The sequence below is a fragment of the Exophiala viscosa genome, assembly GCF_022695815.1.
Source record: "Exophiala viscosa unplaced genomic scaffold EDD37scaffold_7, whole genome shotgun sequence".
NCBI lineage: Eukaryota > Fungi > Ascomycota > Eurotiomycetes > Chaetothyriales > Herpotrichiellaceae > Exophiala > Exophiala viscosa.
In genome coordinates this window covers 1,307,645-1,321,335 of record NW_026944359.1, presented here as the reverse complement: position 1 = coordinate 1,321,335, position 13,691 = coordinate 1,307,645, and the positions used below count along the sequence as shown (strand labels likewise).

At 51.5% G+C, this 13,691-nt stretch overlaps 6 protein-coding genes across 6 annotated transcripts; 2 read left to right on the top strand and 4 right to left on the bottom strand.

Moving 5' to 3' along the window:
* Positions 1-1,664: 1,664 nt before the first annotated feature.
* EDD37DRAFT_565879 (cyclopropane-fatty-acyl-phospholipid synthase) lies at positions 1,665-3,277 on the bottom strand (the record flags this gene model as incomplete). The annotated part of the gene is made up of 2 exons (XM_062814075.1): positions 1,665-3,119; positions 3,173-3,277. 2 exons carry the CDS (start codon positions 3,275-3,277, stop codon positions 1,665-1,667), a joined length of 1,560 nt encoding a protein of 519 aa, XP_062669207.1.
* A 154-nt stretch (positions 3,278-3,431) lies between these two features.
* EDD37DRAFT_634359 (EXS family-domain-containing protein) lies at positions 3,432-5,220 on the bottom strand. Its single transcript, XM_062816856.1, has 4 exons — positions 4,953-5,220; positions 4,226-4,905; positions 3,858-4,180; positions 3,432-3,806 (listed from the first exon to the last, which is right to left on the bottom strand). The coding sequence occupies exons 1-4, from the start codon at positions 5,091-5,093 to the stop codon at positions 3,733-3,735; spliced, it is 1,218 nt and encodes a 405-aa protein (XP_062669206.1). The 5' UTR covers positions 5,094-5,220; the 3' UTR covers positions 3,432-3,732.
* Positions 5,221-5,604: 384 nt separating this feature from the next.
* EDD37DRAFT_566117 (putative metabolite transport protein) lies at positions 5,605-7,535 on the bottom strand (the record flags this gene model as incomplete). Its single annotated transcript, XM_062814082.1, has 7 exons — positions 5,605-6,096; positions 6,153-6,214; positions 6,316-6,340; positions 6,436-6,526; positions 6,574-6,943; positions 6,998-7,272; positions 7,327-7,535. 7 exons carry the CDS (start codon positions 7,533-7,535, stop codon positions 5,605-5,607), a joined length of 1,524 nt encoding a protein of 507 aa, XP_062669205.1.
* Positions 7,536-8,092: 557 nt separating this feature from the next.
* EDD37DRAFT_465206 (uncharacterized protein) lies at positions 8,093-10,413 on the top strand. The gene is made up of 5 exons (XM_062813014.1): positions 8,093-8,388; positions 8,440-8,614; positions 8,670-8,888; positions 9,241-9,494; positions 9,558-10,413. The coding sequence occupies exons 1-5, from the start codon at positions 8,230-8,232 to the stop codon at positions 10,209-10,211; spliced, it is 1,461 nt and encodes a 486-aa protein (XP_062669204.1). The 5' UTR covers positions 8,093-8,229; the 3' UTR covers positions 10,212-10,413.
* Positions 10,414-11,719, top strand: EDD37DRAFT_579875 (Pex12 amino terminal region-domain-containing protein). The gene has a single exon (XM_062814408.1). It carries the CDS (start codon positions 10,522-10,524, stop codon positions 11,629-11,631), a length of 1,110 nt encoding a protein of 369 aa, XP_062669203.1. The 5' UTR covers positions 10,414-10,521; the 3' UTR covers positions 11,632-11,719.
* EDD37DRAFT_634346 (uncharacterized protein) lies at positions 11,720-13,554 on the bottom strand. Its single transcript, XM_062816855.1, has 2 exons — positions 12,298-13,554; positions 11,720-12,247 (listed from the first exon to the last, which is right to left on the bottom strand). The coding sequence occupies exons 1-2, from the start codon at positions 13,381-13,383 to the stop codon at positions 11,807-11,809; spliced, it is 1,527 nt and encodes a 508-aa protein (XP_062669202.1). The 5' UTR covers positions 13,384-13,554; the 3' UTR covers positions 11,720-11,806.
* Positions 13,555-13,691: the final 137 nt, after the last annotated feature.

Sequence of the window (13,691 nt, the reverse complement as noted above, 5' to 3'; positions counted from 1 at the left end):
ATAAATGGATTCCTTTTTTTTTCTTTCTCAGCCCTCCCTTGCTACTGTATGGTTCTTTTTAGCGTCCCTTCGTACTCGGAAGGTTCTGCACGCTGCCGAAGTCTCACCTGTGGTCATGCTACAACCTTATACCCCCCTTCCAGCAGCTGAAGACGGCAGAGGGCAGGGCGGCATGACAGACACGAAATAATATTCCGGCAGGTGAGTTCGTCAACACCATATCGAAAGTAGACACAACAAATTTTTCCTCTTCCGAGAAAAGGAGTGGGTACGAACCGGAACATTGGTTCATCTAGTACCAGGTACCCTTTCGACTTCGTAATCTGGATACTCTAGGGTCTGGATACACTGGAAAGTGGACTGCGACAGCTATTACTCATTGTCAACATATCAAATAGCGCGGACTGTGAACGTTATGGATTCGTGATGAATAGTTGTCAAACATCCACCGCAAAGACCCTTTTGCGGCTCAATGATTATCACTGAATCTCGAACGCGGTACATTCAGTTTTCGATCGTCTAGATGCTAGACCATCTCGAAAGGCTCCGCGTCATCACAATCTCGGAAGAACTTATTCTCACAATCATCACAGCAAGTCATCAGATAGGTTGTCGTGGTCTGATCTGTCTCATGGAACCGGATCGCCTCTTTTGGCTCTATCGTGACCAATTGACACATCGCGGTTTCCATGTGATCAGCAACGCCTCCCATACAGTTGATGCGTTCATCTAGTTCTCGTGATCTGCGGTTGACGACATCACCGGTGCCCCTGGAGTCCTTTCTCGCCTGCGTCGACCACCGGAGCCATCGAGTCTTGTCCTACGTCGATGAAAAAGCCGTTTTCTTGTCCTCCGTACATCACCTCAAGGGTTTGCCACGGGTCCACTCCATGGTCCTGATGATTGTGGAAATCTGCAATACACAACAAAAGAGATGCGGACAAGGCTCTCCGTCTCGACGTTCCTTTTCAGCGATATGCGCGCTCGCTTCATCCTGCTTTTCTTCGGTTGCTGATCAGAAGAAACGTCTGGCAATGGTCACAGCGGTGTGGTTGTAGTGGCGAATGTCCGTCCTAGCCTCGTGTCTATGCTTCGTTCTCGTCCGTGCTTTTGAACCCCGTGCTCCCTTGCGCGTGCCGATATCCGGTGGCACATCCCATGCCAGCAAATCGAGCGTGTGAAGGAGAAAGTGGCATCGTCTATAGAACATCACACCCAATATGCATCAACATCTGAGCCGACTTGGTAGCAGTTGAACTCCAACAACAGATCGTTGAGGTATGTTCATGGATGTAGCAGTCCACATGGTGTCAACGATGACCGATATCACAACTATATGCGACGAGCAATGGACAAAGAACGAGGAACGACTTCCATCTGATGCTCCATGGGCCAACAGCGCCACCTTTCCGGATACGGGCTTGCCAAACATGCACGATACGTGCGCCTACTGTACAAGAGGCAACTCGTCCATATCATGTTATGTTCTAACCTCGTGCAGTCAATGACCAAGCAAAGCGACGGATCTGTCCTTGGATCTGCACAATCATCTTTTTACCCTCTTTTGCAGTCTTCGAGGGTGTCATATCTAACCACATGTAGCCCAACTTCCTGTCTCGCCAGGTACGAGATCATTATTCCACCGATGCTCCAACATGCTCGACCTATAGCTTGAGACTATGCCCGTTCATCCCGCTCTTCGAGGCCGAGGCCTCCACCACCGCTCTCCCAGTATGCAATGCTCCTGTCAGTCCAAACTGGGTGGCAATACCTTCGATACGGTGGGTGCTATTCAGATTCTTCACAAGGGTGATCTGGAAGCAGGTCGCACTACCTTGACGAGAAATGATCGTGGAGTATGCAAGGAAGTACTCCCAGATACGATACCAGCGGACACCATACTTGGCCTTCACCTTGTCCTGGTTGGCAATCCAGTTGCGGTACCACTTCCACAGGGTTGCTGAATAGTGAACTCCAATGGTGTCCACACCCTTGACCTCAAAACCCGCACCTTCGAGCTTGTCGATGACAAAACCCAATGGTGTCGAAGCGTCTGCACCAGGGAAGACATATTTATTCATGAACAAACCCCAGACGAGATCTTCGTATTGCCACGATTTGCGGAGACCGGCAATTTGCAAGAAGAAGACTCCGTCATCATCGAGCATGTTGTTCACCTGCGCAAGGAACGAGCCAAAGTGACGGACACCAACGTGTTCTGCCATCTCCAGGCAAGTGATGCGTTTGTATCCACCTTCCGGGACTGCGATATCGCGGTAGTCCATACACTCGATCCGGCTCTGGCTCTCAGGAATGCCTGACTTTCTGAGGCCATTGTTACCCCAGGCCGTCTGATTCCGTCCGAGCGTGACGCCTGTAACGTGAGCGCCATAGTTGACACTGGCGTATTTGGCCAGAGTACCCCAGCCGCAGCCAATATCCAGCATCTTGTCGCCTGGTTCAAGACCAATCTTCTCGCACACAATGGCGAGCTTGTTATCCTGCAGTTGTTCAAGTGACTCCTCTCGATTGATGTCTGAGATGATGCCAGAAGTGTAGATCATCCGCGGCCCAAGGAACCAGCTGTAGAAATCATCTCCACGATCGTAGTGGTCACGGACTTGCTCTTCATCTTGGGATCGAGTGTGCATAATGGCTTCGGGGATGAATCCAGTGAAGAAATGGTGGAACAGGCCCAATGTGAACCTGAAGCTGGCCCAGTCGTGCCTATACTCCATAACGTCCAAGCAGTCCCCTTTGAAAGAGACCTTTCCATCAAAATACATTTCGTGGAAGGTCTCCATAGGAATACGGTTCTTGCCATGGTATCTTGCCCGATCCTCCTCTTCATGGAAGTGCAGATAGTGCTCAACCGGTCGGCCGGGATAGCGAGCCTTCTCGTTTTTACGAGGGGAGATTGAGGAGACGACGGTCCAAAAAACCATCAAGATCGGTATCGAGGTCAGGGACGCCAGGAAGATGGTGGTGTAGAAGCCACCGTGGAGTTGTCTGGCAAGGTAGGCAGGAATGATGAACAACAAGCCGAAGAGAACATAGTTATTGAAGGTGTCGCTTCCAGAGGCATCAGCTGGTAGTGGTGCATTCTTGATGGCAGGGTACTGATCATTGTAAGTATTTCTGCCATTGGTAGGGTATTCAGGCATCAACATACGGCAGTGGTACGGACGCCGCAGTCTGCTGCTGGTTGAGCCGTAGGTGCAGCTGGAGTTTCAATGAACTCAAAGTCCTCAGTGGACTCTGGGTGAAGATTCGCCATGGTGATAGTTGGTGGTGAGCTGCAGTCCGATTCAGAGGAAGCTCAACTCAAGTTATTCAACATAGCTTTTGGACATTTTGGCATCAACGAAAAAGTGGCGGTGGGGAACAAATTGACAAGCTGCACATGTGAAATTCTCCGGGCTTGACTCGCACTAATATTACTCGGCAAGTCGGTACCTGCATTGGCGCATGATACGCGCGGCACAGACGCGTTCAGGGGATTCAGGGGATCTGATTCCATAGTGGTAGCAAACCACATAATTTCAGACCACCAACGTCACCATCATATCTCCTATGGTACACTCATTTCGTACTCTTTTGTCTATAAGCGGAACGCACCACTCAATTGCTTCACATTTTATCATTACACACTCGAGGCGTCGTTATTTTCGAGGTCCTGATCCTTCGAGCATGTTAGCTAACCAGGCCAAATGGCGCAAAGAGCAGCACTATTCAATCCTCGTCCACCTTGCCTCCAAAATCTCCCAGTAGTACATCATCCGGTGCAGGTCCACGGTTGTTACGAACTGAGAATGTCAGCGAACAACATTGAAAGAAGAGTTTGGTAGAGTACTCACCCCATTCAGTCTCAACACGCAGGAAGATCCACATCCATCGCCGCGCAACTTCTGCGAGCTCCATCAGAAATATGGCTCCTTCCAGATCGTTGAAATGGTCAAGATGCGGCGACAATTTGTAACTCCAAGTACACCGCAAGAGCAGATCTACGACAATCGCCGTATAATACACCTCCCTTGGATGGAAGTATCTGTACCGTCTGAGGCCGTAGGGATGCTCGGGGTCATTCCTTTCTCTGGCTGATGAGAACAGCGACAGATCCCAATCCTTCGCCACGTCCCAATAGAAGGAGTAAAAGGAGTTGAGGAAGACGCAAAACAACCTGCACAAGTTAGAGGATAGAAGAAGGGCTGCATTTAGTCCTTACCATAGTCTGAATAACCCTGTCTCACTCATGTGGAATGTCGCAGGGTCATAGCCTCGCTGCAGAGCGCTCAGGAGAATGACTGGGAAGGCCGAGGAATACTTCAATGCGTTCGCCAGATGTTGACCTCCCCAACCTGTTGAAACTGTCCGGTTCCTGCGGACGCGCAGATAGTCGATCAGACACTGTCGAAGTCGAATTATGCTCGGTATGCTGATGATCAATGGGACGAGATATGCTCCGCCACATCCTCGGTCTGGTTTTGCCGTGCTCGTAGTCTTTCTTGAAATTGCCATGCATGTTGAGACAAAAAGATCCCCCAGCACCTTCGCGTAGCTCGTCAAAACATCAGCCAGCAGTATATCCCCGAATTTGCCATCTTGCACCTCGGCGAGTCCACCCACGCTGATTCTCTTTAAGGTTGACAAGAAGTGTAGACGACCGGATCGAGACATGCGCTTGACTGGCGCAATGATGCAGAAGGCGAGGAATAAAAGATAGGACTGCGGCAGGATCTGCCATGATAGCGCAGCTTCAACATTGCCTCGTGTTACCAGCCAGAAGAGAAGGAGGGATCCTACCAGCGGAAGCGAAAGGAGTGTCGCTAGCCGGTAGGTAGAATAGTGATGAGGGACATGATGCTGAGCTTGACGCGCAGGATATCGAATGAGCGCGGGGACGTCCTGTAGTCGTCAGTCGGCGTCTTCCCGAAGGGCGTCTGCAAGCATACAATCTTGAGCAGGTGCAGGTAATGCAGATTCAGACCCCATGCCCAAACACCGAGGACGATTATAATGGCAACACGGTAAGGGAGTGGAAGAACTAAACTGAAGGCATCGACCTCAGGCTCGACAGCCGGGTCATCGTCCATTGTGCCCAGGATATCTCATGCTCAAATTCACGCGCAAGAAGGAGAAAGATAGGAAAATGATGTTGGCATTGAAAAGTTGAAGGACACTATTGAAGATTGGTAGGCGTTGACGTGTGGAATTCGGAGCCCAGGGACGCGGGCGGACTGGATACGGCAGGGGTAGAAACAATTAAGTGTGTTGCTGCTTTAGTGGTGATCATCACTCGGCTGAGCACCATCCTTGTTGTCATCCCAGAGCCCTTCACACACGATGACATAGCGTTGGCCTTGGGCAGAGAGGAGGCCATCAGCTCTACCGTACAGTGCTTCTATGTTGCTGTCGAGGCATCCGCTGTTGTGAATCAGCTTGACCACGAACTTAGTGTCTTCGACGTGCGCCCTGTCAAGTTTTTCTGGAAACAGGCTCGATCTTGCAAACCCCCTTTTTCAACCAGCCTACTTAGGTTTTAGAAAAGGCTTTTCTCGCAGCAGCGCACAGGGCTAGCCGTCTAGGATCATCCATACTATCAAATCAAGTTGTCTTCAGACTCTCCTTCCGGAAAGAAGTCGTTTTCACCTCCTGGATCAGCGACTCGCCAAAGTCCGCCTCATAACCATGGGCCGCAAGGTATTCCCTGAACTTGATATCTTCACTGTCCAATTGTCGGTCACGATCAGGGATCAGTGTCCAGGCGATAATGCCTCCCACAGCAGCAAATCCGGCCCCAATGAGAAAGACAGCTTGCGTACCCTTCTGAACATCTGAGAACGAGTTCTGGATTGGTGTGAAGACCTGTGTTCCGATAGCAGCACCAGCCTTTCCAACAGCAGCCGCAAAGCCCAGGAAGTGTCCCCGCAAGGGGGTCGGGAAGCTTTCGGCGCCGCACAGGAATGTAGCAACGCCAGGACCCATTTCACCAAAGCTGTTGAAGATACCATACAGGACCACGAAGAGCGGGAAGACTGATTGAATGGGACCTAAAGCTCCGCCCAGGATGAAGCCAAGGACTGCCCAGCACATAAACTTTTGTTCATGTCAGCAAAAGAATGCAATCAAAAGGAGGGGGTCAATGGACGCACGCCCAGGCACATCGTTTGACGTCTACCTATCCGATCCATGAGTAATCCCCCTACTAGACAACCTGGGATTGTTAGTCTCCAAAACCCGTGTGGTGAAAACATGGGAGAAAGGTCAAGGTAAAGATTCAGAGAACAACAAGGCAACTTTTCAAGAATCACCCACCAGGAAGATAGAAGCAGTTGACCACCTATAACACTTTGTCAGAAAGCTCTATCGTGAAGAATAGGGATAGATAGAAACTCGTGCTTGAATGGCACAGATTCTCAGGAAAAGAATACTGACAGTTCCATAGCCGATATTCTGGATCAGGGTATTGTTAGGGTTCAGCTGGCCGATGATGGTTGAGCTAAAGATGCCAAAAGGGTATGTCACACTGTCGCCGGCATTAGAAGTGCAAATAGTACCAGAGATGCAACTTACAAGTCGTAGCAGAACCAGGCCAAAGAGGTACCTAGCATAGGTCTCCAATAGCGCTTGATGATCAGCCAGTAAGGCAGAGTCTTCTTGATCGCATGCTTGCGGTATTGTGTAGACTCGATCATCCGGATACGGAAGAAGAACAACGCCACTGGCAGGACAAACCCAAGACCGAAGCAGACTCTCCATATGCCCGACGAAATGTGGCCATTGTACGCTTCGATGACAATGAGGGCAACCACTCCGGCAACGACGAAGCCCAAATCGATGGCGAAATCGGTGGCAACCGCGACCAAGAACCCTCTGCGGCGACGAACAAACTCGCTCTCGTCCGAGGCTTCGGCACTACCGGTGCCGCAAGTTGGGTACTCGCCTATCCATACATATCAGAGGACGACTCGACAGGATACTGCATCCATCGACTTACCTCCGGCGCCGAAGCCCGCGACACCACGAGCAACAATCATCATCCAGAACATACCGAGCTCCGTGGTCCCATGCGCGGCAGTGGCCAGTACAACACCAAGGACCAAGAAGGACGTAGCAAATACGATCCCGCTGCGCCTGCCTATTTTGTCGATGACAAAGCCGAAGAAGAGCATACCGAAGATCTCGCCGACGAGGTAGGCATTGGACAACCTGGTCTTGATGATGGATGACATGCCCTCCTTGTAGAGTTCCGTGAAGAGTGGCTCCATGTAACTACAAATACGTTGTCAGATGATGTACAGGAGTACCCCTGTTATATTGACTGACCCGATGATCTGAGCATTATAGCCATCACTGAACAACGCAAGGCCGGCAACCAAGACCGTAACGACAGAAGAGATCCTGGTGATTTTGGCGACAGTTGCCGGTTCTATTCCGAGTTCTGCTTCATCCCCTGAGCTCGAGGGTTGAGTCAGGTTGGTGTCCTTGCCTGTAACCTCGTAAGACGGGTCGAACTTGTTGGTAACGGCAGCCATTGTTTGGCCTGAACACTTGTTTTCGGTTGAGGGACCATGCTGATAAGCGAGGAGAACACGACCTGATATACCCTCGCCAGAAGCAAATCTCCTCTGCTCCTCTCATGGGAACATCGTTGCATCGTAGTGGCCAATCCCATCAAGGCCGATGCGATGCAAATGAGAATCCTTGACAAATTTCCACGTGCAATGATGCTCCAGTGCCAGTTGTATGGGAACGTGGACCTGTGTTAGTGTGGTTCGAGTACTCGAGACGAGGTTCAGCAACCTCTTGCAACGCCACATTCCGAATGCTTCAGCATGGGGTTAACCACGTGCCAAGTTGAGACAAGGTGATTCGGATGCGGAGTTGCAAGCATCGAGGATCTTCTCTACCAAAAAGGCAATTTCAACACCACTTCGGCAGGAAGGGCGACACTTGCTCGTCAGACCGGCGATTTATGGCCTCATTTCACGACATAGCCCGCTAGAAACCGAGGGCGAGCCCCGGTCAGACGAATCGGTCTACATGCAAAAGACCCTGGAGGATTCGCGCCTCTGGGCTGCTGAAATCTTTGCACGCACCCATGACAGAAAGAGCAGTGAAGATACATGTAAAGCACTTTGAGAAGTCTAGTACCGTGGACACCCTGGACTGGACAAGACCGGACTTTCACCGCACACCCACATCACGTCCAAAGCGATCAGAACGGCGATGATGTTATCGCATGAGCAGTGCCAGTTCTTCCGCGAACATGGTTATCTGATTTTTCGCGATGTGCTTTCGCCCGAAGAGACCACCGATCTCAGGGGTTGGGCTCAAGAAGTACACGACTGGCCAACAAATGAGGACTCTCCATGGATGCCATACGAGGTATCTGTCGGTATAGCCGCTGGACGATCATGTAAGCTGAAACTGCTTTAGGAAATCAACGATAAGGGCAAGAAGGTCTTGTGCCGCACAGAAAACTATGCCAACTCGCACTCCGGGTTCAATGGACTCCTCCGTGGATCGAAATTTCTGAGTCTGCTCGGCGAGTTGGCCGGTGAAGAAATGTCACTGTTTAAGGAAAAGATCAATTATAAACTTGCGGGAAGTGGTGAGTCCAGCTGTTGAAATGGTCACAGGTGTTCTCCTCTTACTGGAATTAACAGGTGGGTTTGCACCCCACGTCGACTCGACGGCGTACACCCACATCAAGAACGTCAAGCATTTAACAATATTGCTTGCTGTCGATCCATCCAACATGTCGAATGGAGGGCTAGAAGTCGTGGATGGTAGCCATGACATGGATGTTCCGGTTGGAAAAGACAACTGCATCGAGCCAGAATGGGTCAAGAATCAAAAGTGGACGCCGGTAACCTTGGAGGCAGGTATGTGTGCAAGCCAAACCCGACATTCACTGCGAGCCTATTTCCAGAAGAAGTGGCACCGTCTGTCAGAGCGTATATCGAAGGCACCAGGTCGAAGTCAAGCTGCTTCACGACAGCGGATTCCTCGACAGCAAGACAGAAGCACTGTACAGTAGAGCTGATGGCTTCCCCGTGCCAAAGGCCAACATTATATCGTTGTGTGTGAAGGGCTACGCAATGACAACAAGAACGGTATCTGCGTGAACCTGACTAGCTACAGCGGTCAGACTGTGCCACTCTTTCTGGAAACAGGTTCGACGGCTCGGTCCTGGCAACCCCACGCATTCGTGACAGATCTGTACTGACTTGTCAGGACAATTGCTCGCCTTTGGGTCGTACCTGGCCCATAGGAGCGGTGCCAACCATAGTAACGTTGACCGGAAGGCGATCTATGCCACGTACAACTGTGCTCGAGAAGGCGACCTCCATGACGAGTATTATGCACACCGGAAGGTGATCTGGCCTCCAATGCAGCTCAGAAAGCAAGGCAACCAGTACGAAGAGGGCGCCCTGAGATATGGGTTTGGCAGCCCGATGTTGAGTGTAGACGCTGGAAAACAGCTTGAGGTATGCTGCGTTCGCTCTGGAGCATTGTTTGCTGTGGGACACTAATATTCCTATCTTGGATAGTTCGACGGAGAGAAACCGTCCCCTCAGAATGCGAAGGCCGCCGAGACTGCGTTAGCTATCATCGACATCCTTCGCTCGTATGGTCAAAGCGACTATATTGGAGAACCCGTCTCACAGATCGAACACTCGCTACAGTGTGCAAACCTCGCCGCAAAGAATTCTGCAGACTCCCAGACGGTCGTTGCTGCACTGCTTCATGACATTGGCCAAATCATGCCCGCGGCAGAGGCAGAAAAGCTTCTGGGTGGCCGCAAGGTTCAGGATATGCGCCAGGAGGGCACCGACACCAAAGATTCGGGATCGACTAACAGTGTAGGACGCATCTCTCATGAAACCTTGGGTGCTCAGTACCTGCTTGCACTGGGTTTTCCGTCAAAAGTCGCTGAGCTTGTTGAGGCGCATGTGCCTGCTAAGAGATACCTTTGTGCCACGGAGAAAGGTTATTATGATACCTTGAGCGAGGCTAGCAAGGAGAGTCTGATATTTCAAGGAGGTCCAATGAGTCAAGAGGAGGTGCGCCAATGGCAGGGGGATAAATGGGCAGCCGAGAAGGCCAACTTGCGGAGATGGGATGATGGCGCGAAGGTAGTAGGTTTGGACGTCCCAGGCGTTGAGACTTATCGACCTGCGCTGGAACAAGTTCTGATTTCATAGTGCGAAACGATGTGATACTGAAATCGAAGCAACTTGTCATCGAGACCTGAAGCTGCTACGAGGGAAAAGCCTGTCTTAATACTCAGGAAGGCTGCTTGACAAGGGGCGTTCAGGAGGCTCAGCCGGCTCGTGACCACTAAAGCAGCAACACAATTGTTTTCAGAACCTCGGCGCGCTGGCTAGTGATCGCAGCGATCTTGACCAACAGCAAATGCGACAATCCATCCCATAAGTCGACGTAGGATGCAATAGACTTCTCAATTCGACGTACCTCTACTTCACTCGGACGGCAGTGGCCGAGTCGCCCATAATGGCCTTGCAGCCCTCCCCTCAAGCGATGGAGTATCCATTCGCAACCTCACCAGACATCCTCCGAACACACCAGAAAGACGCCTACATCACTGGTACACTCTCTACACAAGCCTCCACAATACTACGCGCGCTGCTCGGCGCCCGGTTCGCGCACAAGTATTCCGATGCGACCAACCACCTAAGCGAACTTCTCTATCTATGCGTGACGACTCTGCTGGGCAACCGGACACTGGGCGAAGAATACTGCGATGTGATCCAGGTGGAAGACGACACTCTCCGACTTGCCGGACTAGGTCGACGTGTAGGATACATTTCCAGCATCATTTTTGCGCCTTGGATGCTGGGGAAGACGTTGCCGGCCTTGAGACGGAAACTGCGCAGTAAGCTGGAATGGAATGTCGAGCACGCCCAACAGCGGGGAACGAGTGCACAGACACGAGCGCTGAAGGTCCAGGAATATATCCTGAAACACATCGATACTTTTACATCGCCGAACCCCATATACGCGCTCAGTCTTACGACCTTTTACTTCACGGGAGCGTACTACCACCTTTCGAAACGATTGTTCCGGCTACGATACGTGTTCACCAAGCAGATAAAGCCTGACGAGCAAAGAGTTGGATACGAGGTGTTGGGCGTGCTGCTGGTGCTGCAGATGGCGGTACAGTCAATCTTGCATGTTCGGGAGACGTACCATGAAGCCACAGCCCAGACGGCAATGATGGGCGACGCCGAACAATCGGCAACGGCCATGGTTGGTAAGGGTGTCGAGATACCGCTGGGGTCGACGCTGGGCTACTCACCTACGCATCTGCTTGCGGATATGGACACGCCACACAAGCTCCCCCCAGGGCTGTCAGCCAGTACTGCGACTCCTGTGCTTGAAGGTGCACGTTACGACCTGAAGGACTCGGAGCTCATGGCGTGGATCCCGGAAGGTCAGCAACGGAAATGTACGTTATGTCTAGAACCATTTCGTGATCCTAGTGCGACCACGTGCGGTCATGTCTTCTGCTGGACTTGTGTGCAAGATTGGGTCAAGGAGAAGGCTGAATGCCCTCTCTGCAGGCAGAGCGTGCTTCCTCAAAAGGTGCTCCCATTGAGGTAGCCATCACCAGTACGAGAAACGCATCTTTAGCAAGCGAGACATGACTTTTGATGATCATATTTATGTACTATGCATTTTAATTACTCAGACCGTCAGATGCAGTCATGTCGACGTAGACCTCATTTCACCCCTGTCATGCCGCAAGATATACTCCAAAAGCAACATACACAGCAGCTCACACCGCCGCTTCTTTCTTTGCTATCCGTGGACTGTCCCCTTCCTCTCCTTCGCTGATCAGTCCCTCGAGCTCAAACTCCTCAGCATCTCTAACTTGTTGGCTGTTCGTGTTGCGGTGGTTAGGTAGCCTCACAGATCCGTTTGCTGGCCGAGGAATGACTCCATTGCCATTCAAATTCAATGTTGAGGCCTTCCTCGAATGGCTGGCGCTTAGCGTGCTTCGGCCTCGCTGGTGGTTACCGCGAGTACCATTACTCTCGTCTTCTGGCCAGGCGTGTGCTGCGTAGACATAGAGCAGGATGTTGACAAAGAGGTAGAGCATGAACGCAACTGAATAAAGGATGAGAATATAGGTAACATGAGTGACATCAGCTTCCGACAGCAGTTTCATCTGCTCTTCAGTGGCACCCATAAAGAGGAAGCCGGATGCGTAGAGAAGCTTGAAGCGCGTCAGCGAGGGCATTCACGACGGGCTAAGACACAACTTACGAAGGGAGGAAGATGCTGCCAGCTGTTAGCCTCGCCACCTCCTCTGCTATCCCTGAGCAGGAAAGATATCTCGATGATCCTGGTCGCTCCGGCCGCCATGAGCGTGTATCCAAACACGGAGTGCACCATAGTACTTAGAGGCAGATCTTGCGGATGTGCACTCATTGCCCAGCCGGTCAGCAGGATGACAATTCCTGGCAGGAGGTTGCGTTTCGGTCGTCCTGTTCTTGATCGGGAAAGCCAGACACCCAAAAGACCAGCACACCACCAGACAATGCCCATGCTTGTATGTTGCAGATCATTCTTCACCCACGGGTGGCCCCAACGATGTTCGGTGAAAGTGTTGACACAACCCCATGCAGCGATGATGATACTGTCGAAGAATTCTTGGCTCCGACCGGTCTTTCTTAGCCATGCTTGACCCACGAGTAGGAGTAGGGTCATTATTATGCCATAAGCGATGAAGGCAGATCCCATAATGAAGTGGGCCAAACATTGCCCGAGATGGTCACCTCGACAATAACCCATAGCCACAATACCGCCAAACAGCATCTGTGTCCAAGAGACCACGGGCATAGCCTTGCCCAGCAAACCATGGGCAATCACCACGATCCGTCTGCCGCCTCTTCCTGTTTTGCTTCCGAACACTCTTCCTATCCATCCACTCTTGTCCTCAAGGTGTAGTTTAAGCCCGACTCCGAGTCCGACTTGAACGATCAACATGAAGACCAGACTGTTTGCGAAACTGGCGTGGATATTTGGATGCGCGAACTGCCGTCCCTTATGCATATGACCAAGAAAGTATGCCACTGTAGCAATAACGGTCCCGACGATTTGTACAGGAACATGCCATCTGCTCCTGATAATGCCCAGTACCATACCGTAAGGGAAGATCAAGCCAAACGACAATATCATGAGCAGGATGTGGACCCATAGCCGCGAATCGAGAGGATCTGGAGAGATCGCCTCCCCTTCTGGGATTTTATCGGTGTGGCCGCCATGAGCGGACACGTAGGAGGCCAGGAGCAGCGGCGAGAGGTAGAGGAGGTTACGTCGGGCACCTGACGAGGGGCGCGTCGTTGCCATTGCGTTGGAAGCCAGGGGACGTGGTTGTTATGACAAAGGGTACGACGGCTATCAACTATCGACCGGAAGCCATCACAAGGTCGGTTTTGCTGAGTACGGAAAGGTGCGCAGCGTGATTGACAATGATATAGGTATACTGTAAGGTCAATGGTACCAGGAGAGATGGCAGTGTACGCAAGCGGGCAAAAATACTCGCCCGGTCGACCCGCAGCCAATGCGGACCTTCACCTCGCACCAATAAGAAGCCCGCCAGATCAGCAACGTGCCAATGTCGCTTCAACACAACGACCAAGTCCATAGATCCGCCC

Coding starts and splice junctions, on each gene's coding strand:
- EDD37DRAFT_634359 (XM_062816856.1), bottom strand. CDS start 5,093: ATGGACGATGACCCGGCTGTCGAGCCTGAGGTCGATGCCTTCAGTTTA. Junction 4,906..4,952: donor ACCTGCACCTGCTCAAGATT/GTATGCTTGCAG, acceptor TGACGACTACAG/GACGTCCCCGCGCTCATTCG. Junction 4,181..4,225: donor ACAGGGTTATTCAGACTATG/GTAAGGACTAAA, acceptor TAACTTGTGCAG/GTTGTTTTGCGTCTTCCTCA.
- EDD37DRAFT_465206 (XM_062813014.1), top strand. CDS start 8,230: ATGATGTTATCGCATGAGCAGTGCCAGTTCTTCCGCGAACATGGTTAT. Junction 8,389..8,439: donor CTCCATGGATGCCATACGAG/GTATCTGTCGGT, acceptor AAACTGCTTTAG/GAAATCAACGATAAGGGCAA. Junction 9,495..9,557: donor ACGCTGGAAAACAGCTTGAG/GTATGCTGCGTT, acceptor TATCTTGGATAG/TTCGACGGAGAGAAACCGTC.
- EDD37DRAFT_579875 (XM_062814408.1), top strand. CDS start 10,522: ATGGCCTTGCAGCCCTCCCCTCAAGCGATGGAGTATCCATTCGCAACC.
- EDD37DRAFT_634346 (XM_062816855.1), bottom strand. CDS start 13,383: ATGGCAACGACGCGCCCCTCGTCAGGTGCCCGACGTAACCTCCTCTAC. Junction 12,248..12,297: donor GGCAGCATCTTCCTCCCTTC/GTAAGTTGTGTC, acceptor ACGCGCTTCAAG/CTTCTCTACGCATCCGGCTT.